The following is a 25,122-nucleotide window of genomic DNA, read 5'->3' as shown; positions in this document are numbered from 1 at the left end:
ACTTGATAATTTTTAAAAGACATCAGAGAAGAATCTATTGGACTGGAGTGGGATTCAAATGTACATTATGCTACATTTATCATGTGAGCTTTAGAGTACAAGTCATTGTAGAGTACCTAGTCTTCAGAAGTGACTGTGCTTGATGTGTTTGTGCTGGCCAGGCCTCCAGCTTTTATGACCATCATTTGAATCCCAGCTTTCATTTGAGAATTTATGGTATTTCAGATGTCTCAGCCAAGTGTTTGCTAAGATTATCTGACTGATGTAGCATTGATTATACATGATTTTCCTAGATGCTTGACTGATATTCTGTGTATTTTGTTGAACGACTAATACTGCACTATTGCTTATTTGTAGTTGGACCATAAGTCACAGACACGAGGTGTCTCACATTAAATGCTGTCAATAACTGCAGGAGCTGACAGTGTTTGGAGATACAGCATTTTTATTATATTGCTATGTAATTCACCTATTGTGCTTAGATAAAAGAGAATAAATGTCTCAAACATTGTATAGTTCCGTATATCTGCTTCATCTTTCATTTGATGTCTATACTTTCTGATAATGTGACATTTCTAAACATTAATAAAAAAAAAAGAAAAGCTCTCTGGTGTTGCAGTTACTCATATATAACCATAGGCATGCTTGTGTATGCACAGTGATTCACACAATCCTATTTTTTAAAATGACTGCCAGCAAACAGGTGATTGAGCATGAACTTTTAATTGTTGTAAACAAGAAGTACAAAATAGTTTGACAGTGAAATGCCCACAATGGTTCATTTCCATACAGCGATGAGGATCTTCAAAAATAAACAAACGTAGTAAAAAGAAGTATCACATAACACACACATTGTATTTCATTTGGCTGCATATGTCTGCTTTTATGCTATGGGGTATATTTCTACTGAATTATATCATGTTGAGTTTATGTGAGCAACAGTTTGCGCTCTGACAAATGTTTCTGTTTAGGTGCTACTGCTGCATGACCATCACTTAAAAACGCAACTAGTGGCACTCTCTTTACGAGGTTGAAACTGTCTGAGGCAAATGAACGTAGGGCCTGTCCATGAGAGTTGAAACTCACACTGTACAGAAACTGTACACCAGCATTTCCACTGGGTGGCACAGTTGATTTGACTAAATACCAGGAATCAGGTCTTTGGTCTATCCAAGTTATATTGTTATCAGATTATTATGTCCAGTTTCACTCTCCCTCTGGTTGTCTGAATGAGCTCTGGTGCTGAGGGAAATCTTTTTGCGGGTGTTTTGCCCCCTTCTCAAACAGGACAGGGACCTTTGGAGCTCTAACCGTGCATCAGGGCAGAGGAAGATGTAGAAGAGGGGATCCAGCAGGGTGTTGAGGCTGGTCAGACCGTAGCACAGGCGATATGTGAGGAAAATGGAACTCTCCAGTCCACATGGCTCATCAGTCAGCAGCAGGGACACAAATCTGTATCCACCCACAAGGTGATAGGGTCCAAACACAACAATGAAGTTGAAGGTGATCACGACGAGGATGCCCACGATTTTGTGCCGCTCATGATCAGAGAGAGATGGAGATCGTCGGAGTGTCACCCCAATGTGAGCGGAGGTGTAGCTGAGGAGGAAGGAGAGTTGCAGATGAGAATACACAAAATGGAACAATATCCCCCTGAGGACAGGAAAATCTGATGTTCCTGTTCCTTTCAGTTTTAACCCTCATTTCACCCTCATTTGTGTTACAATTCTCTTTAAGTTTTATTCTACTATTTCACTTTGAGTTTGGTAAATAGTCTGCTTTTCTACTTCTTTCTGCTAATCAAATTTGTCTGTGTCCAAGAAGTTCATTTGCATTAAAAAGGTCATTTGACCACACAACCTTTACATGAGCAGGTTTCAAGACACACTATTTACATTTACATGAGGAATATGCTCACTGGGTTAACTCACCCCAGTATGGCACATGGCAGAAGAAAGCCAAGAGCCACAGTGATGATCTTGAAGTGGGCGTACCCTGGGCTGACGGGGTACTGCTCCAGACACAGCAGTCTGTCAGAGTCAAACACTGATGGCAGAAGCCCACTCAGACAGAAAAGGAAGGTGAGGGTCCAAACTGCCACACCGGACACCGCTGCTACCCTGACAGTCCGCACGCTGCGGCTGCTCAGTGGGTACACAATAGCCAGGCAGCGGTCCAGCGCTATCAGGCACAGGAACATGACGCTGGCGTAGACATTTACGTAAAACACATAGCCCACCAGCTCGCAGGTTAGCTGGCCATAGGGCCAGCGGTGATTCCCTTGAAGATAAAGGATCCACAGTGGCAGAGTGAGCAGCTGGAGGAGGTCTGACAGCAGCAGGTTGAGGATGTAGACCAGCTGGCAGCCTCCTCCACCTGAGCGGCCCAGATGGTACAGTCCCCAGAGAGACAGCAGGTTGCTGGGGAGACCCAAAGAGAAGATCACCCCATAGATACAAGTCAGTCCAAATGTGTCCGTGTTCAAGGGGAGGTTACAGCTGTCATTGGACATGTCTCTGTTGGTCAAGCACCTGACATAGGAAACTACAGGTGACCTCACTCAGACATGGATTGATATTTGCAGGAAGATAAATTGTTGTAGAAAAACCCATTCATTCTTTTAAAGATGAAGACAAAAAGTCTCAGTTGTTATCAGTTTCATAAATCCACTTTTCATTTGTCCATTCTGTATTATTCATAAATGCATTCTCCTGTGGAAGAGGTCAGGTTGAGTTTTTGGGGTGTCAGTCAACCAGTCTTCAAAGCATCCAGGATCCATCAGGGGAAACAAATACCTGCAAAGCAGATAACACCAGCATTCTCAGAGGGTCAGCACATGCATGAGCAGTAAAACCTTACCATTTAAACCAAGACTTCTCCCTCACCTCTCCAGCCGGCGCGAGCAACTTTGTTCCACAAAAGCTTGCTGCTCGCTCTGCAGCTGGGTGACCTGTACTCAAGAAATGCTGGAACACGGTGTCTCGACCAAGCCTTGTCTATTCTGTGATCGTTTCCTCCACAGGAAACCCACTTCTTCAGCTTTAAAGGCAACATCCTGAGGCAGGAGAACGCCTTCCCTGCCCTAGAACAAAAACATGCACTCTCTCTTTCTCTCCGTCTCTCTTACTCCAGTGGTGGACAGAATGATTAAGGTGGCCAGGGGAGTGAGCTGTGAGGGGAGGAACTGATGTAGGGTATCCACTAATGCCCTTTAGATTGTCGGTTGCTGGCTACGTGCCATGAAACACATTAACCCTTCTGCTCTGCTGTATTTAAACATTCTTTTCAACACATTTGAATATGGATTTTACTGTGTATTATAACAAGTATGCAGACTCAGAAAGAAGATTTACATCATATTTAGTTTGGCTTGTTTTTTTATTGTTAGGGTTAGGTTAAAATAAAGACGGCCTAGGATTCTGGTTGGGGTTGGGAACATTATTGTTATTGATAAGGTTACCGTATCGTTAGCCTCCAGAGAATTAATGTAAGTCCAGCCATTGTCCTCCTATGTGCCAAAAAACAAGAACGACTGTGTGTATATCTGATTTAGATCTAGAGTTGATTGACAGACAAGATTCAAACCACAGAAAGCATGTGCAGAAAACAGCCCTGAAGAGCTCAGCAGACTGAAGACTGAAAACATTTGCACACTTTGTAGACATTGAGTGTGTGTAATTACATAAATATTGTGTAATTTACCCACAGTGAACTTTGCTCAGGCACCATTGGGAGAAAAAAATCATACACAATTGAAATTGTTTTGGGGGAAGAATGGGTATGTTGAGACAATGGGTGTTAGGCAGTATTTTTACAACATGGTTTCAAAGGGAGGAGGGCCGAATTACTCACTTTGTTTCCCTTAAATGTCACCAATCTCTGATTTACTGAATAATCCATGATCATAACTCATAAAGTGACAAGTCCCCTGAGAGATTACTACTATGCTATGCTCTCCAGAGCTCTGTATTAAGGTCTCCATGCTCCTGTGTAGGCCACACTAGACATTATGAGACAGATATCAGCTCGTCAACTCCAAGGCGAAGTGTACCTGGAGTTTAGAGGCAGCATGATAAGTTGTTATTGCAGGTTGTTTTCTGCTAAAGTATCATTTTGTCATTGAATAGGGAGTTGTGCATATGGTATGCACATAGAAAGATGGAGATGAAGCCATTTCAATGGGGAGCACTGGGTCAAACGGGGTCCAAGCTTAAATGCTTAAGCAGCTTAAGCCTGGGCGCCACTATGGAGTTCTGCGAATCAAAAATCATACAGGAGGCTGCAGTGTGAAAACTGACGACCTCACTTCGACATCTTTCTGTCACTCAAAAAGTCACCATGCTGATGAAAGACGGTGGAGCTGTGGTATTTGCTGCATGAGAACAGACAGAAAGGTGAGCTGATTGATCTGTCAAAGTGCTAGTGAGGGGAAAGATACGGAGAAACATCCATTCATTTTACTGCATACTCCAATATGCTTAAGTGCTACATTAAGACTAATTTCTATGATCATGTTCTCTCTTCTAATATCTACATGTTCAGTCCTTAATGAAGCTATAGGAGTTGTTGAGTAAATATTAAAACTACTACTGTTGCAACCAACCAGCACATCGTCACCACGACAGCACATGTGGGGCCCTCTGTAGGCGGCTCTTTGGAATTAGGTGTGAACCACTGTGCACTGGGCATACTTTATATGTTATTGTATGCAACCCATTTTCCATGTCACTTCATCAGCTCCTGTTTTTATCTTTCCTCTGTATCGCCGCCATACATTGCGCATTGCTCAATCACTGAACAAAAATGTTAGTTTTCCTTTTTTTTATTTTTTTTACAAAATTTGTGCAGGTAAGATAAAATTCCAAACTGACTTGTGAAAACATTTTACCACCGGTGAAACATCTTCAGGCCTGCTACAATCTAGTGGGTACATTCATTTCGACCAGAGGCCTTTACTGCTCAGTGCCTGAGCCCTCTTCTTGACCTGGTCCAAGGTTCTTTTCCAAATTTAGCAGCTACAAAAACAATTGTGCACACCATAATCTGATCTTACATTTGTTTCTGCTTTGCAGCTCTGAAGTGACCTCATGATAAGACTCCAAATGTGTTTGCAATTAAACTCTGTTTAAAGGTACAGTGTTGCATTCATGTAATATATGACAATTCCCATCACACATGCTTTTTACATTTATACAATGATGACAGCATAGTGCACATAAGACAAACTCTAAGTGTCTCTGTTCATAATGACATGCAACTTAGATAGTAGATCTGTGAATATCTACATGTATATCACCATTTTTGGTTCTCTTTTTGTCCCTTAATTGGAAGTCTTTGATAATGTTTACTGTATGTGTGTTAGTAATGTCAGGCAAATACTTTTGTTTTATTTCACTTTGATATGCTACTGTTGGACAACATGTTGTACCACATACCACCAGTTTACTCTCAGGTCAGAGCAGTCTGATAACACGTTGTGGTGAAAATGTATGGACTTTTGCAATCAATTAGAGCTACAACTATGTAAAATAGCTTAGAAAAGCAAATCTATGATTGGGAAACTTAAAGAGTATAATTAAGGTTTGAGGATAATTGCGTGACATCAAATCAGTTCCAGGTTATATATTTTAGTAGGACATGAATCCTATATATAAGTATGTAGGACAAAAACTGACAAATCTCTGTGTGGATTAGACAACCCCTCACTTGTAAAAAACATCTCTAACACAAGATTGTCTGCATTTTGTACTGATTTACAGAAAAAACTAAGAATATGAGGCAGAAATGTTGCTAAACTGCAAATGAGAGTCAGTTGCTGTTAAACTCCACTTCTTTGTGGATGATAAAACACTTTGCAGAGACTAAGCATAGGTTTTGTTCTAATCAGTTACTCTGCTTTCATTTTTCTCTTGGACCTTCGGGAGCAGAGAGTCCTGCAGACTAAGACTGAAGTCCAGACGAAGGCTGCAATTAGGGACAGAATTAAAGCAGCCACATCCAGACAGAAGTAGGAATACCAAGGCAGATTAAAACCTGCTGACCGCAGATGGGGTGCTCCTTTGTTCCTGATGACGAACTCAATCCAAAAAATGGCTGTGTCCATAGGAGACATTGGCTGGTCTTGGTGTAGCTGTGAGAGGCGTTGGATGTTGTTATGGTATGAGGGAGTCTCCAAAATGTCCTTTAGAGCCTCCAGGAAGTCGTCTTTGGTGAGTGATTTGGCTTCCACCAGCCGAGCTGCCCCGCGCACCTTCAGCCGTAGTACATTGTCAAACTGATCCAAGATGAGGGGCAGGCCCAGAACGGGAACGCCATAGTAAATGGCCTCATACATGCCGTTGGTGCCTCCATGGGCTACAAAGGCACGAGTCTTGGGGTGTCCCAAGAAGTCGTTTTGAGGCAACCAGTCCACCAGCAGGGTGTTATTCCCCAGAGATGACGGCTTTTCACCCACAAACTTCCATACCACCTTCTGAGGGAGCTCAGCAAAAGCAGCTGCGATGGCCTCTGTGACCTCGCGAGATAGGGCTGATACCAGCGTTCCCAGAGACATGACCACCACCCCGTGCTCACCAGAGCTCTGCATGAAGGCCTCCAGCTCAGCAGGGAGGGGACGGGCTTTTCTGCACTGGAACCCCCCGATGTAGACCACATTGGGCATGGTGGGCCGAGGGAATTCAAAGACAAAATTCGTTCTCACCAGCCAGATATCTGCAGCACGCTCCAAAGACAACAGGTCAGTTCCAGGTGGAAAGTGCCGCTGGATCAGATCTGAGTAGGCCGGATTAATGAAAAAGTGCTGTTCAACCACACTATAGAGATAATGTAGCATGTTCTTGATTCTGTCAAGAAAATCCATTTGATCATGAAGTTCACTCCCGGACACAGGGACATATGAGACAGGAGAGGGTGCTATGGTGAAATGGGCCTCACCAGTATTTATCCAGCGCACATTGAAAACCATGGGCAGCTTGAGGTAACTACCCAGAAGAACCCCTATTGTCAGACAAGGGTCCGTTAACATTAGGTCAAACTTGGCATCTTGCAGCTTCTTCATGAAAACAGGGTCATCTAACATTGTAGCAGCTGCTCTGGCAAGGATCTCATGGCCCTGTGACAACATGGATGTGATCAAGCGTTGCTGGCAGAAAGTGCGTAGAAATGTTGGCCACCTGCGGCATTCCATAACATTGAGTAGCATTTTATTGTAATAGCTCTTGTCTGACTCATCCTCCAGCATGCGCACATTGATAGAAGTATAAATGGAAGAGTTACTGGGGATGTACCAACTCTTTGCAGAGCGCAGCACAGTGATGTTGTGACCTCTGGCATGCAGCTCTTGGAGGATCACCTTGATGTTGATCCAGTGACTTCCATCAACGGGCACTACCAGAATCCTGCTGCCACTGCAACTGGTGGGCCTGAGCAACAGGAAGCAGAGTGCTGTCAGGAATACAGGGATCATGCTGGACATTTCCTGCAAGAACCAACAGATTGAAATGATTAGATTGGTAAAAACCCGTCAGCTTTAAGGTATACCTCATACATCTTGTCTGTCTAAACCTGATTGTGACAAATAAAAGAAAATAGCACGTCAAATCTGTGCTAATGTGCCGCCATACAATTTGTGGTACAGCATACTGTATTGTAGTGAACGGTTGAGAATTGCTTTGCAAGGCATTGTGGAACTCCATGCAGCAGGGACTAACATTTCAACTTGCAAAATGAGGCCAAAATCATCTGCGATGATTATCTGAAAGGCTGACAACAAAAAAGTAATGCAGTGGTGTTTAGTCTGTACCCACTGTGGATAGATATCTGTCGAGGATTGTTATCATACTTTTTGTTATCTCTTTGGGACCTCTCTGTCCTTCGCCTTCTGTTTCACAGATCCTGAGTGCTGCTCAGCACAGTGTGATTTGCTACTACTACTGCTGCATGTGGACCATCTATGGTATTTTCTAAGCCGATTATACTGCACAGGGTCACTACCTATCTAAGCCCACCAATGAAAACCATCACTGTAGATCATCACACCCTGCACGCAACCTGTTCTGACTCCTCCCCTCTGGTGGGCGCTACACAGATCTGTAGGCCAAGACAAGCAGACACAGGCCCATGGTTTAACCACAAGCCATCCCTGTGAACACTTAAATCTGTCAGCAATAATCTCTGTGCAATAAATGTGTAACTCTAAACATCCACTGTACCTATGAAGTCTAAATTATACTTTGTATTCTTAAAATAGTTTTAACACATCATCATTGTTCAAGCACATTAAGAGCAACAGAGAAAACCAGAGGCAAACTCTTTGTAAGTGTCTCATTCCTCTCATTCAGTAAAACATTGTGCACATAAACACATATTTGATCAGCTACAGAGGCTGAAACTAAACTTATCCAACCCTGAATGATGACATAGACATATTACATATGACATACATGTTACTGTTTTCCTTTTATATCATCCTGTATCAAATGAATGTGTTACAGTACATAAGGCATAAACATATTTAGTTAAAGCTAGTTGAGGTGCTCTTTTTTTTTTTATTGTTCATCTAGAAGTTAATCAAATACCTTACCTATTTCTTGTTGTATCAAAGCCCAGGAGTTGGGCTTGAGCTCCAAGTCCTGAGTGAGCCAGGATACTATATGTTATCTGTGTTCTGCGCAGCTTTGCCTTCACACACTCAGGCCCCACGTTGGACCAAAGTCCAGTAGGTAGATAATAGATTACTTATGTTGTAATTAAGAGCAAACGTCAAAGTTAAAAAGCCAGGTGTAAGTGAATAAGTTAGAGTTTGAATCACCCAATTCTTTGCATTTGTTTTAACTATGTCACGTCATTGCAATTTGTTTTGTCCCTTCACATGTTCACCCATTTAAGAGAATCAGTACAAGACAAATCTGAAAGATTTAGGTGAGTAGTAAATCAGTGCATTGTTGTTTTGTGAGTGGCTCAGTGTGAAGTTACTCATCAGTTGGTCTCCTGCTTGGCTTCAGCTCACTTCATTTCTTTGGATGCCAGTTTCATCTCTCACAGATCCCTATTTGAGTGCAGGAGGGGAAAAAAAGAAAACAAACCGGGACACAGTCTGAGCGTGTGAGACGGGAGTGCCGGGGAACGAGGGAGGGAGGAAGCAGCAAGGTCACACAGCGAAGGGGAAAATAAAGTGAACACTGGTGATTACAATAACTGCACCAGTCGCTGTTAGACAGTCATATCAGCGAACCGCAGCCTTCCCCTTCTCTCCTCTGCCTCTGTGGAGTTACATAAACCTGAGCCAGGGAACAGCCTGCTCGAGTTAACAGCAGACCACAGAGATCCCTTTCTTCACAGTTTAACCAGAGTCACCACTGTTAACCTGAGTGAAAAGCCAATGTTTGGCTGTGTGACCCACACAGGTCAGGGCTTAACCACATCATCAGTTCTGAGAATCACCCTTTCTCTGAAGAACAAGACGCATTGAAACACATATCACTTATACTTACTGTGAAGTGTAGCAGTAACTTTTACGAGCAGCTTTTAAGTGATCACGTGATCAAACACATGAGTGCTCAGAGCAGGAACAGCCAATCAGAGACAAGGATCTCGTCTAAGTTCTTTTTATGTGTGAAATTTTGTTCTCAAGTAGCGTTTAACACGTGCAATTAATAAGCATCACCAAACACTATAATAGAGGTGGAATTATAAAGAAAGTCACGCTGGTGTGAGGAGGAAAGTCTGCTGCTGGTAGACTGGGTACATGAAAGGACACATGATAGTAATAATAATAAGAGGTGTGACAAGAGGAATGCAGACAAAGTGGTCAAACATCCTTTCTAAAGTGCATTTGGCAACATACAAGCAGAATCAAAGGGAATATGATCAACAGCTCTTATTTTCTTTAGTTTGCAAGCATGTATTAATGAACATATGGCTACATTCATATAATGTTTTTATCCAAAGCACTTTACAAGGTTTTTACTCCTCACTCACCCACACACTCACACATGGATAGTAGCAAGCTACCACTCAGGATGCTGGCTCCCTGATCCACTTCGGATTCATTGTCTTGCTTCAGATCACTCTGACATGTTGACAGGAGGAGGTTAGGGTCTTACAACAAACCCTGTGGTCAGGGGACAACCTGCTTTATCTCCTGAGCCCCAGCCGTTTGTGTTAAGAACAACATAAATAAGCCATCTGAGCAGACCAGTGTACATTTAATCAAGCCAGCGTAAGCACTGGCAAAAAAACTGAGGGATCCATGTTTATCCATGAGTGGGAACAGTGCTGACTTGCTGAATAAGAACTAAAGATAGTCTTTCCTCAGGATAGGATCTAAGAGCTTTTTCTGCATCCTCTCAATGAGAATGTGTGTGCACGTTTGCCTTATCGTTTGCCGCCTGTTGCCAACTCTGAACTGGTCGGGACAGCGCTGCAGATGTCCTTTATCCCAGAGGAGGTAGGACCATATTCCTGGATTTGGAAAGTTGATGAAATTATTGTACATTCAAGTCTAAAAGTAGACCCAAATATGCACCACTCTTAGAAATCTGGACGAGTTAGCACTGATTTTTTCAAGATTAGGTGTTATATTTAGGCCAGATGACCCAAAGGAATGAGAACTGATCAGCAGGACTTTGAGATAACCAGAAGTCACATCAAATCATTGGTTGAGAGGGGACGACCCCCGGCTGGGTGGTCTTTTTTTCTCCTCTCACCTGGTTTCCGTGGAGGTCGTGCACAGCAACCCTCATGGACATAGAGGCGGGTGAAATGCATGAAGGGACAAACATGAGCTGTAGTGTGGTCCACTGTGTATCCAGCAGGGGGAGACAGAAATGCTCTCCAAACTCAGAGATGGTGCAGCGGGCTAAGCAAGGGAAGCACCGACAGGCAAACAACCAGGAGCAAAGTCCGGATGGGCTTGATATAACAAGTCTTATCTCTAGAGACAGTGACTCGTCCTTGGAGGTTGGGGGTAAAAATATTTCTGGTCTTGTAAAAAAACTCTCAGAATTCAAATTGGAACATTGTAAAGTGAGACTTTGGTCACTCTACAGTCTGAGACAAGTCACCCTATGATGTGGAAATGGGATACAGATGCCTAAGTAGTCATGCAGGTCACTGTTCATTTCCTTTGAATGTGATCACCTTTTAATCTGATTGTGCACAGTTTAAAGATGAGAATCTTATAACCCAACTGTGACTTATAATCACAACAGAATCCTAAATGTTGTAATTTCCAAAGCTGTGTTTGACTCACATTCAACCCCACTGCTCACTTGCCTCAAGGGGTCTTGACTTCAATCCGAGTCTAAAGTAACCGTCTGACTTATCCCACACACTTCGATCATTCATCATTGACTGAAGCAGTCACAGGTGCTGGTGCTCCACTGGTTAGACTGGGCAGCGATCAGATTGGGAGACTGGGGCTGATTATGCAGATCAACACGCTTGCTGCCATGGTGATCACACGAACAAGGAAGACCTTTTATGACTGTTTTTTTCTCATGAGAGTCTTTTCAAAGTTGAACTGAAGCCTAAATATTTGAACAAAGCTCACGGGACACTTGCTGCCTCAGAAGCTTTCCTTCCTTCAATTGTTCCGAGTCATGATATGGCTCATTTAAATCCCTGTGACAATGTTCACACCGTTTACTCACAAGCCGAGCATGTACTATCACATGGTGACAGCTGTTTACTATTTATCAAAACAGCTCTTAAACTTCCTTGCATGCATACTGCAAAACAATTTGTCCTCCTAATCTTTAATACTACAATTTTCTGTGCCACACCGTTTCATTTTTTTCTATTTTGACTTCATGTTGGAGCCTCTCTGTAGACACTAGTTTGATAGACATGGAGCAAAAGCTGGCATTCACCACTTGAATGATTTAGATTTGCGTGTGCAGTTTGCATTGGATAGAACACACTTAGATGTATTGTATTGCACTTCAACCAGGCTTTGAGGTATTTGAGTTTTATTGCTCTCTTCAAGAGGACTCTGATAGGCATGATTTAGATGCAGAATATTTGCTTCAGCAGTTAAAACTGACGGAACATAAATGTGACGAATGTTTCATGAAACATCTGAAGGTTTTATCATAAATGCATCTACAGCATAGTCTGCTCCAACTACCACTTAAGATGTGTTCTATTTACAGCTCGGTGAGGCTGTGAGGCACAGTGCTGCTGGTAAGGTCGGTAAATGCTAACATCAGCATGCTAACGTCCTCCTTAAAAGGGAAGCCAAAACACTATGACTGTCCCCTGGTGGCTGCAGTGTAGGCCATAAACCCCGTCCACATCACGTTTTCTGTTATTTTAGGTAGTTCTCCTCACGCTGATATACGTTAACATGTTCAATTTTCTGATCAGATTGGTTTTAATTAGTTTGATGCTATAAAAAGGAGCTGTGGCATCATGATTGGCAGTTGACCCTAACTCGCGATTGGGTCGTGTGGGTGTATGGGCGGGACCTGTGCAGATTCTGGCTCCAAATTACATCACTAGCGCAATATGGTAGCACCCATATGTGGGTTAGTTTTGTACAGTGGGAGAGCCTTTGGCTTATGTTAAACAGGTAATATTTACCATGTGCTCCATCTTAGTTTAGTTTACTAATTAGGTAATACTATTACTAATGCAGGGATTGGTCATGAACCAAAGTACTGGAGAAACTAAAATTTTAACCTCATGATGGCACTAAATCAAATGTCAGAGGATCACCAGGATATTACAGTTCATCCCCAGGAATGTTTCTATCTAATTCAATGGCAATTACGTCAATAGACATTTCAATAAAAATCATTGAAGTCAGGAGGGTTCGTCCTCTGGGGACCATGAATTTTCGTACCAAATGTTTATCACACAGAAAAAACTGTGACAGCCAGAAAAAACACCATCAACACTTCTGGAAACTTTTACAAATAGCTATGTTTCAGTACAGCTGCCTTCTTTGGCTTTTCAACAGAATGGTGAAAATCAGCCCATATATAAACACATGCACACTTCTCAAGGATAACAACAGTAACTAGGGACCAAGAAATACATCATCCAAAAGAACATAATAAAATCAAGAGTCACTTGATATAAAACATCTTGGAAGTGGAAGGGGAAAAGAAAAAACATTTAAAAAAAACAAAAAAAAACAAACATCTCTGACTCTAATTACAAAGAGAATCTGTGTGCAGACAAAACAGAATACAACACAGTTTAACCAGAGTCCTCTTCAGCACGTCACTGCTATTACTGGTTAGTTCTGGCGGTGGTAGACACAGAGCCTGCTTATCTCTTTCTCCCGTCATTAAGTGATGCAACATTTATGATCCCTCATGTGCTGATCTTTAATCAGCTGCTCGGTGACGTTCTCCGGAGGCAGACCTGCTCGGAACAGATCGCAGATCAGCCTGAGTAGCCCTCTGTTATTCCAAATAGCATGAAAGCACTGATGCGATGACATTTATTTTAGTAATGCCGTCAGAAATGCAATCTTGTATGTAATCTCGAATGCTCTCATCAGGCCATGTTGACGAAGGTGATGGGATCCGTCCTTGTTTTGATTTCTCTTGATATTTGGCACCAGGTGCAGGGCCCGCAGAAGCAGGCGTACACGCAGTCATTGAAGACTGAACCCTATGGAGAGAGAGAGACACAGTTAGGACCGGTCGGGGGGGAAGGATTTAAATGGTTCATGATCACAAATACTGTTGTAACACAGCTGTCTACTAGGCTTAAGACATTAATCACTGCCAAAGTGTATCTAAACAAATCTGCTGGAACTAAGGAACATCGTGTTCTGAAACCCTCTTTAATGATCATGCATGAATAACTGGATGCTATCAAGGAACGTAAATACACAGAGAGGCTAAGGCTGATCACAGATCAGAATAAGAGACTTTTATGCTGGTAAACATTATGCTGATGCAGGTGAGGTGGGTTTTATTGACTCAAAATAGCCTCAGTAATGACAAAAGCATTCATTTTTTTTTTGAAAAGGGGCATGAAATAGCAGAGTGTCTGTACCTCAATGCCATATCGTTGGCGCACTGACACCCTGAGGGCTGTGGTCATCGGAGGGATGAGTCCAAAAGCATCCAGCAGAGGTAAACAGAGACACTCCCCGGCCTCGCGCGCCGTCTTACAGGTAAAGCAGGGAAGACACCAAAAGGCAAAGCAACCTGAAAAAAAGACCACATTTATACTCAACAATGGGTCAAGTCCTCATAACCTGTCTTCAATTTTAAGCCTCTTAAAGGTTTACACACGCCATTGTTGAATAGCTAGTACGTTTCAGAACTTCAGTTTTGAGATTGGACATCTCATATCATCTGAGGAATGCTGATCAAGGCTCGTAAAGCACAAGAAATACTTTAAATGCTTTCACTACACAGACTGATCTCCAATCTGCTGTGTGTTGGCATTCCTGGACCCAGATCAGTCTGAATGATCAGCTCAAGCACGAGAGACAGATTTATACGGCGAGTTCTCGTCTCGACAGGTGTAATAAAAACCGGTCCCAGTGTCTCTTCTCAACCCTCACTGTAAAACATGGCCAGAATAGCTGCTCAAGGTGCACAAAGACGAAGAGGTGCACTTACACTGGGGCAGGTCTGTGAGGCAGTCACAGATGCCGGAGGTCCATTGGTTGGATGCAGCGGTCATGATGAAGGGCCTGGGTTGAGTCGTGACCCTCTTTTCAGACATGGCTTCAGCTTCTGACACACAGACACAGATTGGAATAACTGTAGAGACAAAACCTTTGTTACATTCAATACTCCAGACAAGGCTTGTCTTGCCAAAATAATAATGTCAGAGAATAAATGCTTTCCCCCTATTACTACCTCATTGCATTTTTAATAAGTTTGATTGGGCCATTCATGTAATCCAGCATTGTTGCAACTCCGCCATCTGGTGAAAGCCATGTAGCTCCAAGTATGGTGACTGTTTTGATTTGTAATAAACTGCAAGGTTAAATAGAGTACACGTTCCGCCCTCTAATTCTTAGGATAATCCATCACTTTTAAAACCAGCTGGAATGTGTAAAAGTCTGCTGTGTCTGAAGGATGACAGAAGGATCTTTTCTTGGCTCTTGGAGATTTAAACCTTGCTGTTATCTAGCAAACACCTTATATCTTTGACATCCAGGGAGAAAGAACTACAGCCTTGATAGAAGGTGAACAGGTTGGCAGGATAGAGTTCAGCCGCCTCTGATTTGGAAATGTTTCAGAAATCTTTAGAATTCTACGTTGTCCTGAGCGCTCATGTGACAAACCAATGGGAATTAAAGTTCAGTACGTAGACTACCTGTCATCTCTTTAAGTTTTTCTCTCTCTTGTCTTGCCTTACCTGACGGTCCTGTGAGGAAGAAGCAGCAGAGATCAGTCTAGTGATGGGCTTGCAGGGCGGCGTGGCGTCTTATAGGCCAGCTGCAGAACGTGACAGGACGGCAGTGGACGTATGTCACCAACTGGTCCGTCTAGTCTGACTTGTGTCAGCAGCTTTGGCAGTCAGACATCAGACTATCTGACCGTCATGCATCTTCTAAAATCTTCATCTTACCACAAAACGCTCATGACCTCATATTTAGTGTGTGGGACCCTGCTGTTAGACAGAGGTATGTGATAAGGACAAAGGGAATGTCCTGCACAGAGCTTTGTGCCTCAGTGACACGTGGCTCATCGCCTTTGTTTGAATGTTATGAAGTTCTTTTTCACATTCACTGAGTAGATGTTGATTCTGCCGTTTCCTTGAATTCACATCTTCTCATTGTTTTCAAACTGCAACACATCAACGCGACGAGTCCTGAGGACCAAAGCTTTCTGGTAGTTTGGTAACTGTTAAATAGTAAAATCAGCAGCTAAACTAATGTGTTTGTTTTTCCGTTTGGGTCGATTAAATCAATCTGAATTTAGGGCCCGAGCACCAAGTGGTGCGAGGCGATCCACTTCAAACTTGGTCAGCTGGTAGAAAAGACATTAAGGATGAAAAGTTATTAAAAGTCTCTACAAAACTTTAACGTGTGGGCGTGGCGAGCTGTCAAACTTCAGTGTCTTGCCATCAAACAGGATCCAACAGGATCTACATGATCCAATCAGTACCAAACTAGACATGTTTGATAAGAGTCCCGCCCTGAAGATGTCTACATGTCAACATTCATTCACAGTCATTCAGTGTACATTATCCAATCTGTTCCAAACTTGTCATGATTAATAAGACTCCCGGCCTGAACACATCTACATGCCAATTAGCGACCACAGTCATTGCGCCACCTAGTGACAACAGGAAGTAAGACTTTTGTGCCAATCCTCATTTGATTTGCATGAAATTTTCACGGTGTAGTCAACACTTCATATGCTGAAATATAGGATGCAATTAGTGGCTGTTCTCTAGCGCCACATAGACACAGGAAGTGACATGTAACTCCTTGATGCACTGTCCAAAATACATGAAAATTCTGAGCCGCATGGAAGGGTCGGCAACAGGACGAAGCCGCCGCACACCCCGACGTGCACGAATGTGCAAGGGCCCTTCAACGCTGCTTACAGCTTTAATTTATTTTTTATTTTTTGTTTTTTTTCTGATTTGACATGTTTTCAACATGCTGCATTACAGCAATAGTTCAATTTACAGTGTTGTTTTTGAGGACCACAAAATGTACATCAGCTCAGTGAAAGCTCAATTTTCTTCTAAATTCTTCTACAATCTTATCATTATTAATCTTATTTAAACTGTTTGCTTTAGATAACAATTTAACTTTACTTTGTAATAAAAAAAAGTCCTGCATTCAAACTATCTTGGTTGAAATACAGAAGTAGTTACAATTAAATGTACTCAAACTGTCAAAAGTAAAAGTACTCCGTCTACAGAAAACTGACCCCTGTTCCTGATAATGTATATTATCATGTATGACATTGAAGGTAGCTGGTTGTTTGTGTACTAGATACAGTTTGGTAGTTTGATCCAGTGGTTCTCAACCTGAGACTGGGCCCCTTCCAGGGAGTCACAGGATAAATCTGTGGGGCCATCAGATGATTTGTGGCAGAGGAAAGAAGAAACAACTAAGTTCTGTTGCACAAATGTTTTCATTTTTTATTTCTAATCTTTGCTTTAGGATTTTTTCCTAAAACAGTTCTTGACATCATTACATACACGTGAAACATGACAGATGATGACAGAGGATCAACTTTATTGTCATTATACAGTACAGGATTGCACTGAAATGTAGTTGCAGCATGCACAGCTGCATAAACTGAAAAAGCCAAGTAGGACAAAGTAAAATAGTTGGTTACTTTCCACCACTGAAAGCATATAATATATGTTAATTAGTCACTCAAAACAACAGTCCAAGTTACTCTTGCTCTACTATTTGAATCCCTTTCATCATATCCTTTTTTCTCAGGCTTAGCTAAACTTTTCCCTCTGTGGGACACATTGTGTCACCGCTGAAGTCTCCGCGGTAACAGGGAGCGGCTGCAGACCAGAGGAAGTGTGATTAAATCGACTCCTGTACTCTGGAGGGCTAGAGGCCGTAGGAGAGCAGTGCTGCATGTGTCTAGACCAAGTGCGCCCCCTGCAGGGAGGTCAGAGTCATGTATCTGGCTGAGGATGAGGAGGAGGCGTGGGATGCTGCTCTTCGCTTCAGCTCTCTGGAGATCTGGAGCCAAGATAGCGGGTAGCAGCAGCATCCGTACAGGCAGTCGCTCCACACACTCCCCTGTAAGACACACAGAGAGGCCTGAACACAGGTGGGAGGCTCAAACAAAAGGTGAATATTTGCATTTAGGTGCAAAAAAAGACATTTTTACTGATGTACAGTATGTGCAGAAGTTTTAGGCAGGTGCGAAGAAATGCTGTAAAGAAAGAATGCTTTCAAAAATCAAAAATGTAATTGTTTATTTTCATTACAAAATGAAAAGTGGGCGACCAGAAGAAAAATCAAAATCAAATTAATATTTGGTGTGACAATCCTTTGCTTTCAAAACAGCATTGGCTCTTCTAGGTACACTTAGTTTAAGGGAACTCTGCAAGTACATTGTTCCAAACATGTTGGAGAACTAAGCACAGATCTTCTGTGCACGTCGGCTGCCTCAAGTCCTGCAGTCTTTTCCTGTTATCCCAGACAGACTCAGTGATGTTGAGATCAGGGCTCTGTGGAGGCCTCACCATCACTTCCAGGACTCCTTGTTGATAATAATAATAATAATAAATTTTATTTAGAGGCGCCTTTCTGGCACTCAAGGTCGCTGTACAAGGAGACAATAAAACAGAGAAAATTCACACAATATTAAATAAGTTTTTCTTTATGCTGAAGATAGTTCCTAATGACATTGACTCTATGTTTGGGGTCTGTGTGCTGCTGCAGAAGACATTTGGGGCCAATCAGACACCTCCCTGATGGTACTGCATGATGGATAAGTATCTGCCTGTATTTCTCAGCACTGAGGACACCATTAATCCCGAACAAATCCCCAACTCCATTTGCAGAAATGCAGACTTGTAAGGTCTACAAACTTGTAAGGAACCTCCACCAGCTTCACTGCTGCCTGCAGACACTCATTATTGTTTCACTTTCCAGCCCTTCGACGAACAAAATACATTTCTCTGCACCCCAGTCCTATATTTTCATACATTGTTGAGTCACTTGGCCATGTTTCCACGTCAGAGGTCTGGCTTTTTGGTAACAATTCTCCTATGAAGACCACTTCGGGCCAGACTTCTGCAGACAGTAGATGGTGTACCAGGGTCCCACTGGTTTCTGCTAGTTCTGATCTGATGGCACTGCTGGAGATCTTCTGATTTTGAAGGGAAGTAATCATAATGTGTCTTTCATCTGCTGCACTAAGTGTCCTTGGCGACCACTGCGTCTACGGTCCTATTATTAGTAGTAGTGGTATTATTTGTATCATTATTATTATTATCATTATTATTACTTTTGTGTTTGAAGTTTATTCTTATTCTTTTGGAGCTGTGTGCAACAAAAAGCAATTTCCCCCTGGGGATTATTAAAGGAATTCTGATTCTGATTCTGATTCTGAATGTCGCCTGTTTGTGCTTCTTCAAAAGAGCTTGAACAGCAAATCTTGAAACCTCAGTCTGCTTTGAAATCTTTGCCTGGGAGAGACCTTGCTGATGCAGAATAACTACATTGCGGCTTATTGCTGTGCTCAGTCTTTAGCTATGACATGAAACTATCCTCCACAGCCTCACCTTGGTAGCAGAGTTTGGCTGTTCCTCACCCAGTTTTAAGCCTCCACCTACAGCTGTTTCTGTTTTCTATTAATGGTTAATGTTTCAACCTACATATGAAACTGATGATCAATAGCACCTGCTTGGTTTAATTGGTTAATCATACACTGGACTATGATCCTACAAAATCCCTGACTTTGTGCAAGTGTACCTAGAGGAACTGATATACCTTCCTAGAGGAACAGATCTGAATTTCACTTGTACTCTGGTATGAACTTAAACTGACAGCCTCTGTGAGTAGTTTTACTGCATTCCTTTTTGTTTGGTACAAAAGACCAAATTAGGTAAATATGCAAATAAAAAAATAGAAATGTAGGGTAATAAACAGCAGATTGAAGTTAATAGATGGCAGCACATTTGTCAGAATTAATATTCGTTCTGTTTCAGTAAATATCTTCCCTCTGTGAGAGTCTTGCAGCCAAGCCTTTGTTCTTAGCAGCAGCAGCCGGGATGGAGGAGCTCGACAGTAATGTGAAGGGAATGATGGTGGGTGAGATTTAATACATCAATAAAGTCTGAGAGCTCCATGTGCAGCCTGAGCATGAGGTTACTGAATCAGCACTGTAGCTCAGAGCCCCATCAACAGTTTCTGTCAGGTTTGATTACACACCATAACTTCTAGCTCCATCGCTGTCGAGTCAAAACATCATTCTTTCATAATATCAGATCTTCAAAAGAAAGTCAGCCTTAATTTTGTCTGATCATGTGGCATTTATGTACTTCACCAGTAGGATAGTCACGCAACATGACTAATACTTTTAGTGATATCACCTGTTGCAATACAACCATGTAACTTTGCTCTCCGTCCACAAGCGTCTTCACAAGTCTGAGGATTTGAAAGCAGCTTTTTGATTCTTATACAGCATTGTTATAAGTGCTGGTGAGCAGCCTCATAAGACCAACAGTGATCGTCTTTACATGTACACACTGGAACCACAGACCTGGAATCTGCTCAGAACCACACTTTCTCTCTACTGCGCCGCCTCCCCTGTGAATTCAATGTGGGTGGGTGACATTAACAACTAAAATTATCACCCCGCCCCCAAACTCGCAACGTGCATCTTTGATTTAAAGTTTGCATGCAAATACAATCGGACAGTCGAATCTATTGTCGCAAATACAAGTTCAGAATGATTTGTTGGTTTATTTTGTGTTCTGCTACTCACTTTCATGTCAACAGAATGAAACAATAATTTTGAATGTAGTTTTATTCAGATTTCTGTTCTGGAAACGTATGCAGATAAGCACATTTAATTAGATCACACCTAAGCTGCATATTTACACATCCAATTTTAGAAAAATTGTAATACAAAAAAATAATTGACTTCCATAAGTAATCAGCTGGGGAAATGTCATGGTGATATTAGTTAATTTCATCCTGTTCACCTGTAACATCTTGCTTAAAGTCACTGTACAAAGAACTTCGAACCTGCACAGAAAGATGATCCAGAACATGTAACACATATCCAAGCAATCGGTCTGAATCTACAGTTTTATTCTCATGATACACGGTGTTACAGCATTGTCTCCTTTCAGCCATGAGAGAGTAATTGCCTCGCTTTATAAACAGCCTACATGCTGGGACTTGTTTTCATAAGAACTTCTGGCATCTTCCTAGCTCGTGCTCCGCAGTATTGACAGCGATCCACGGCCCACTCCACCTCCACAAGAGCCAACATTACCAACCACCTCCTTCTCTCCCATGGCAGCGCTCCAGCTTTTGCCTGCCTGGCCTCCAACCACTCCCACCTCCTGCCTTATCTCTCCTTCTCTGCACTGTCCCGGAAAGCACCAGCTTGGCTTATCCAACATCAGACTCAAAACTTGGCCCTGGCAGCGGCTGTTTGCATGTGGAACATCTGTTTGGCAATGCCTCTGTGAACCGATGAGTGACGGAGACCTGATGTCTGTTGAGATCTGTGCAGGCAGGTGTAGGAGTGTTTAGTGTGGACAAACAGCACCACAGTGAAGCAGTGGGTGTGCAGCCTGAGCAGCTTGCTGTATCTTAAAGGCACTAACAGTTTGCTTTTTATTCATTAATTTCTTTATGGCTGTAGTGCAGATTTGTTAATTTCATAACCATGCTCTGATTTCACTGCATCCTCTGCATGTGAAAGGTTTATCTGATGCCACTACTGCACGACTCCAAACATTATTTGCATCGCTAAAGTAATAACTAGTATCCTAGAACCACTGCCAAACTGCTCCAGCAGCTCTGTTTAATTGAGCTGGGGACACTGTGGTGTTAGTGAAAGCAATCAGCGGCATTGTTCAGACCAGTGTTTATCACGACATCGCAGCCACAGGGGCCACTCCACACGACTGAAGGAATTTAATCACAAATTTAACTCTCACATTCCCACCTCAAGTAGGAAAACCTGTCAGGGGAACACAGTCAGTTAACTTCTTCTGTCACAACACTGAAGAAGAACGATCAGGCTGCATGACTAAAGCTGTCAAGGTAGCTATTAAATGTCAGCCATCAAAGCTTTGAAACCAATTACTCTAATTGCAGCGTAGCACTTAGTATCTGATGAAATTATATCTCAGTCATGGCTTTGTTTGAGCGCGGTCACAGCAGATCTAACGTTTCCCGTTGGAATTAAAGGCATAGATCGCATGTTTTTGAAGTAGGGCTGTATGAGGTATTTATTCATTGTCAGTGTATCACTTACACTAGCTGACAGTTGGCACACCCCCATGTGGGGGAGCAGACAGGAGTCCCAGCACATACGCTAAGCAATGCACAGCTGTGGATGGGGGCAGCACAATAATTCATTTTAACCACTCAAAACAGGCCTCTCTAAATACGATGTATTTAGAGTATTTTCAGTGCTTTATGTTGCTGTCATCAGAATGACTTCTGATTCCTATGAGAAACTGAAGCTGTTCTCTTTTTCTCCACTTGCTTCAAAGCCACCAGACTCCATTGTCAAAAATAGTAAAAATAAGACTTCTGGTTCCAAAACCAAAGTGGCGACAGTCAAAATGCCAAGGTGAGGTTTCAAAATGGGAGCTTCTAAACCAATTGGTGGCATTAAAATCAACTTCTTTTCAACAGTCTGTGCCAGCAACCCCCCGTGTTCTGTGGGGTGAAATTACAGTTTTTGTCAATGGAGTCTGGAGGCTTTGAAGCAAGTGAAGAGAAAGAGAGAATGGCTTTAGTTCTATCAGAAAGGTCTTTCTGATGGCAACATAAAGCAGTGAAAATATTCTAAATATAGCGTACACTTAGAGTGATGTTCTTAGGTGGACCTTTTTCCTCTGATTTCAAAATAAATAGATTTTTGTTCATCGAAATTACAAATAAACTTAAACAGGCCTCACACGGATGCAGAATCCCTGTTCCATTCTAGTCAACTTTTCTATTATTCAAAAAAGATGGTCTCGTCCACAGAAATGTTGACCAAGACTTGCAGCAGTTTTATTAACTGTACATCACAGCACAATCTCAGTCAAGACTACAGTTAGCCCAACATGTAAACACAATCCTTCTGAACTCACTATAGTTTGAGGCAGGCCTTTCAACAGCAGCAATCAGAAGTCTTCAGTCACCACCCCAAAAGCTAAATGGAATTTTAAGCCATTGCAAAATCTGTGTCTTCACAAAGACAATGCTCCAGCTGGCCTACTATGGATATTCCAAGCTAATTATATATTTTTGACAAAGTGGACTGTTACCTGTATGCCATATCGTTCCCTGACAGACGCCCTCATGGCGAGAGAGGCTGGTGGTACACAGCCGATACAGTCCAGCAGAGGCAGGCAGGGACACGCACCCACTGCACTGGTCACCTTACAGGTGAACACTGGGAGGCAGCACAGGGCAAAGCAGCCTACGCACACACACACACACACACACACACACACACACAGCGGATCAATTCACAGTACACATCATCAGCGTTTATAGTAAGGAGTCATCTACAGTCTAATATTTCAGAAAATATCTTTTTTTCTTTGCTTCCTGCAGATGGACAGATGGAGTGTCAATGTCATCATAATTTGTATCATTGCTTAGTCATTTCTGTTTGGACACTTACAGTCCCCCACGTCTTTATGGCACTCACACAGGCCAGTACTCCATTGACCTGCGTCCTGAGCCCTGCTCTCCGGCTGGGCCTGGACCACCTGCCGTAACATGGCTGAGCTGGCCATCCACGATCATAAAGGAGAGATATGGGAGGCCGTTAAAACATTAGCGCAGAAAATATGAACCGAGCCATAATGCGAAGTTAGAGGCACAGTTACTCTCTGGTTTCTGATGCTCTTCCTTCTCTTGAAGTCAATATAAAATACTTTATTATGTCTTCAGATTTTTGTCATTAAGCATTCTGAGTATTTTAAGTGCATATGACTATGATTATACAGTGCTATAAGGAGATTGTAATGCATTATAAGTTGTCTTCTAACCCTGTTAATGAAATCAGCTAAGTCAGATCCAGTTCAGAACTACTAGTTTACATTAGCGAACATGTTTTCTACAAATCATATTTGCTATTAGTATTCATTCACTGCTTGATATTCAGCGGCCACTGCCAACACAGGATGTTCAAATGGAACATATCTGCCAATGCATTTCATTTCTTTTCCTGCAGCATCTTCTCCTGGCAACTAAAGCATGACTAATATTTTTATGGTTATCTTTAGACGACTCAAAGTACTCGGTTATGGTGAGGGAAAGATTGTCCAGAGACGGAACAAGTGTTCACATCCTTTACTTATGTGTAGTAGAAATACTGTCATTTAAATTCACTCTATTGCAAGTAAAGGTCCTGCGTTCAAAGAAGAGTTATCGGTGCTTAAAGCGTCAAAAGTTAAAGTTATTACTGGTGCATTCAGGTGTGGGGAGCATGTTAATGTGGCATCTGATCAAAACAGAGCTACAGAACTGCTTTATTTCAAAATAATAATTTTACATAAGATGCAAAGTGGTGGTGTGAAATGTAGTGGAGTAGTGGCATCAAATGGAATTACTCAACAGTGCTGTACTTGAGTAAATGTGCTACAGCTCACCACTGAGATTTGTTTGATGTTTTGGTTCATTTTTAAAAAAAAAAAGGTTTATGATTTAGAAAAATCAAGTTCCCGGCAACATATCTGGCAAAACAAACAGTGAGATTTGTAAAGATTTGGAGACTGAGTGGTTATCTGATGTACAAATTAGCATCCAAAGGAAACTGCCTGAAGTGCTGATTGCTGCCTCCTCTAATCTATCTGGACTACCGGCGGTACACGTTAACACCAGTTAGAACAGAGACGGTACAAAGCGCCCAAACTTCGTGTCCATGTCCCATGGTTCTGGGCTATAACCAAAGCCAACATCCACAGGAAACAGGAGTCTCAGTCATAAGAGAGGCTCAGCAGACCAGTGAGGTGCTGGCTGACACCAAAGGTCCACGCCCCTCACCCACACAGGACTGAACACGGCTGTCTCCTGACCCGAGCTACTCTGTAGCTCTGCTCCTCGGTCTCAATTAGAGGAGAGGAAGATTCCACCAGAGCTTTTCTCTGTTTCTGGCACATGCATGGCTCTGAGCCCGCCTGCTGTGTTCTGAAGAATGATTTACACCGCCTATCTGAGTCGAGCGAAAGTCTAACTGAAACCTGTAATCAGGCTTGTTTTCATAAAGAATAGATGACTTACCTGTCTGGGAGTTTAGTTATGAAATCCCAGGAAAACAAAGGACAGAGCACGGTTTTGGTATCTTCAGTGTGTTTGACTTTTTCTCCCTTTCTGTCTCCTCTTTTTGACTTTCACACGAGTGTGTTTGAGTGTGTTTGTGTGCTATTTGCTCGACTGCAGTGTTTTGGTGTAAATATGAAGCTGTCAGACAAGATGGGTACACACGACACCATGCTCCCATGATGGTTAACTCTGCTGAT

General features: G+C 42.4%; 4 protein-coding genes across 4 annotated transcripts; all 4 read right to left on the bottom strand.

The window, feature by feature from the left end:
• Positions 1 to 778: 778 nt before the first annotated feature.
• On the bottom strand, positions 779 to 2,548 carry LOC139222903 (G-protein coupled receptor 4). Its single transcript, XM_070854806.1, is given in 3 exon segments — positions 779 to 1,244; positions 1,247 to 1,599; positions 1,932 to 2,548. Coding segments are annotated over 3 exon segments (972 nt in total). The 5' UTR covers positions 2,513 to 2,548; the 3' UTR covers positions 779 to 1,206.
• A 3,221-nt stretch (positions 2,549 to 5,769) lies between these two features.
• Positions 5,770 to 8,644, bottom strand: ugt5g1 (UDP glucuronosyltransferase 5 family, polypeptide G1). The gene is made up of 2 exons (XM_070854497.1): positions 8,582 to 8,644; positions 5,770 to 7,477 (listed from the first exon to the last, which is right to left on the bottom strand). The coding sequence occupies exon 2, from the start codon at positions 7,472 to 7,474 to the stop codon at positions 5,888 to 5,890; it is 1,587 nt and encodes a 528-aa protein (XP_070710598.1). The 5' UTR covers positions 7,475 to 7,477; positions 8,582 to 8,644; the 3' UTR covers positions 5,770 to 5,887.
• Positions 8,645 to 13,506: 4,862 nt separating this feature from the next.
• On the bottom strand, positions 13,507 to 14,694 carry LOC139222662 (cornifelin homolog A-like). The gene is made up of 3 exons (XM_070854498.1): positions 14,589 to 14,694; positions 14,014 to 14,168; positions 13,507 to 13,623 (listed from the first exon to the last, which is right to left on the bottom strand). Exons 1-3 carry the CDS (start codon positions 14,692 to 14,694, stop codon positions 13,507 to 13,509), a joined length of 378 nt encoding a protein of 125 aa, XP_070710599.1.
• A 2,595-nt stretch (positions 14,695 to 17,289) lies between these two features.
• LOC139223169 (cornifelin homolog B-like) lies at positions 17,290 to 24,966 on the bottom strand. Its single transcript, XM_070855141.1, has 4 exons — positions 24,884 to 24,966; positions 23,280 to 23,381; positions 22,918 to 23,072; positions 17,290 to 17,704 (listed from the first exon to the last, which is right to left on the bottom strand). Exons 2-4 carry the CDS (start codon positions 23,377 to 23,379, stop codon positions 17,543 to 17,545), a joined length of 417 nt encoding a protein of 138 aa, XP_070711242.1. The 5' UTR covers positions 23,380 to 23,381; positions 24,884 to 24,966; the 3' UTR covers positions 17,290 to 17,542.
• Positions 24,967 to 25,122: the final 156 nt, after the last annotated feature.

The sequence above is a fragment of the Pempheris klunzingeri genome, chromosome 23, assembly GCF_042242105.1.
Source record: "Pempheris klunzingeri isolate RE-2024b chromosome 23, fPemKlu1.hap1, whole genome shotgun sequence".
Taxonomy (NCBI): domain Eukaryota; kingdom Metazoa; phylum Chordata; class Actinopteri; order Acropomatiformes; family Pempheridae; genus Pempheris; species Pempheris klunzingeri.
The sequence above is the reverse complement of the archived record's forward strand: the minus strand, read 5'-3'. Positions and strand labels throughout refer to the sequence as shown.

Coding starts and splice junctions, on each gene's coding strand:
- LOC139222662 (XM_070854498.1), bottom strand. CDS start 14,694: ATGTCTGAAAAGAGGGTCACGACTCAACCCAGGCCCTTCATCATGACC. Junction 14,169..14,588: donor CCTCACAGACCTGCCCCAGT/GTAAGTGCACCT, acceptor TCTTTTTTTCAG/GTTGCTTTGCCTTTTGGTGT. Junction 13,624..14,013: donor GCCAACGATATGGCATTGAG/GTACAGACACTC, acceptor CTCTCTCCATAG/GGTTCAGTCTTCAATGACTG.
- LOC139223169 (XM_070855141.1), bottom strand. CDS start 23,379: ATGTTACGGCAGGTGGTCCAGGCCCAGCCGGAGAGCAGGGCTCAGGAC. Junction 23,073..23,279: donor CCATAAAGACGTGGGGGACT/GTAAGTGTCCAA, acceptor GTGTGTGCGTAG/GCTGCTTTGCCCTGTGCTGC. Junction 17,705..22,917: donor GGGAACGATATGGCATACAG/GTAACAGTCCAC, acceptor TGTGTCTTACAG/GGGAGTGTGTGGAGCGACTG.
- ugt5g1 (XM_070854497.1), bottom strand. CDS start 7,474: ATGTCCAGCATGATCCCTGTATTCCTGACAGCACTCTGCTTCCTGTTG.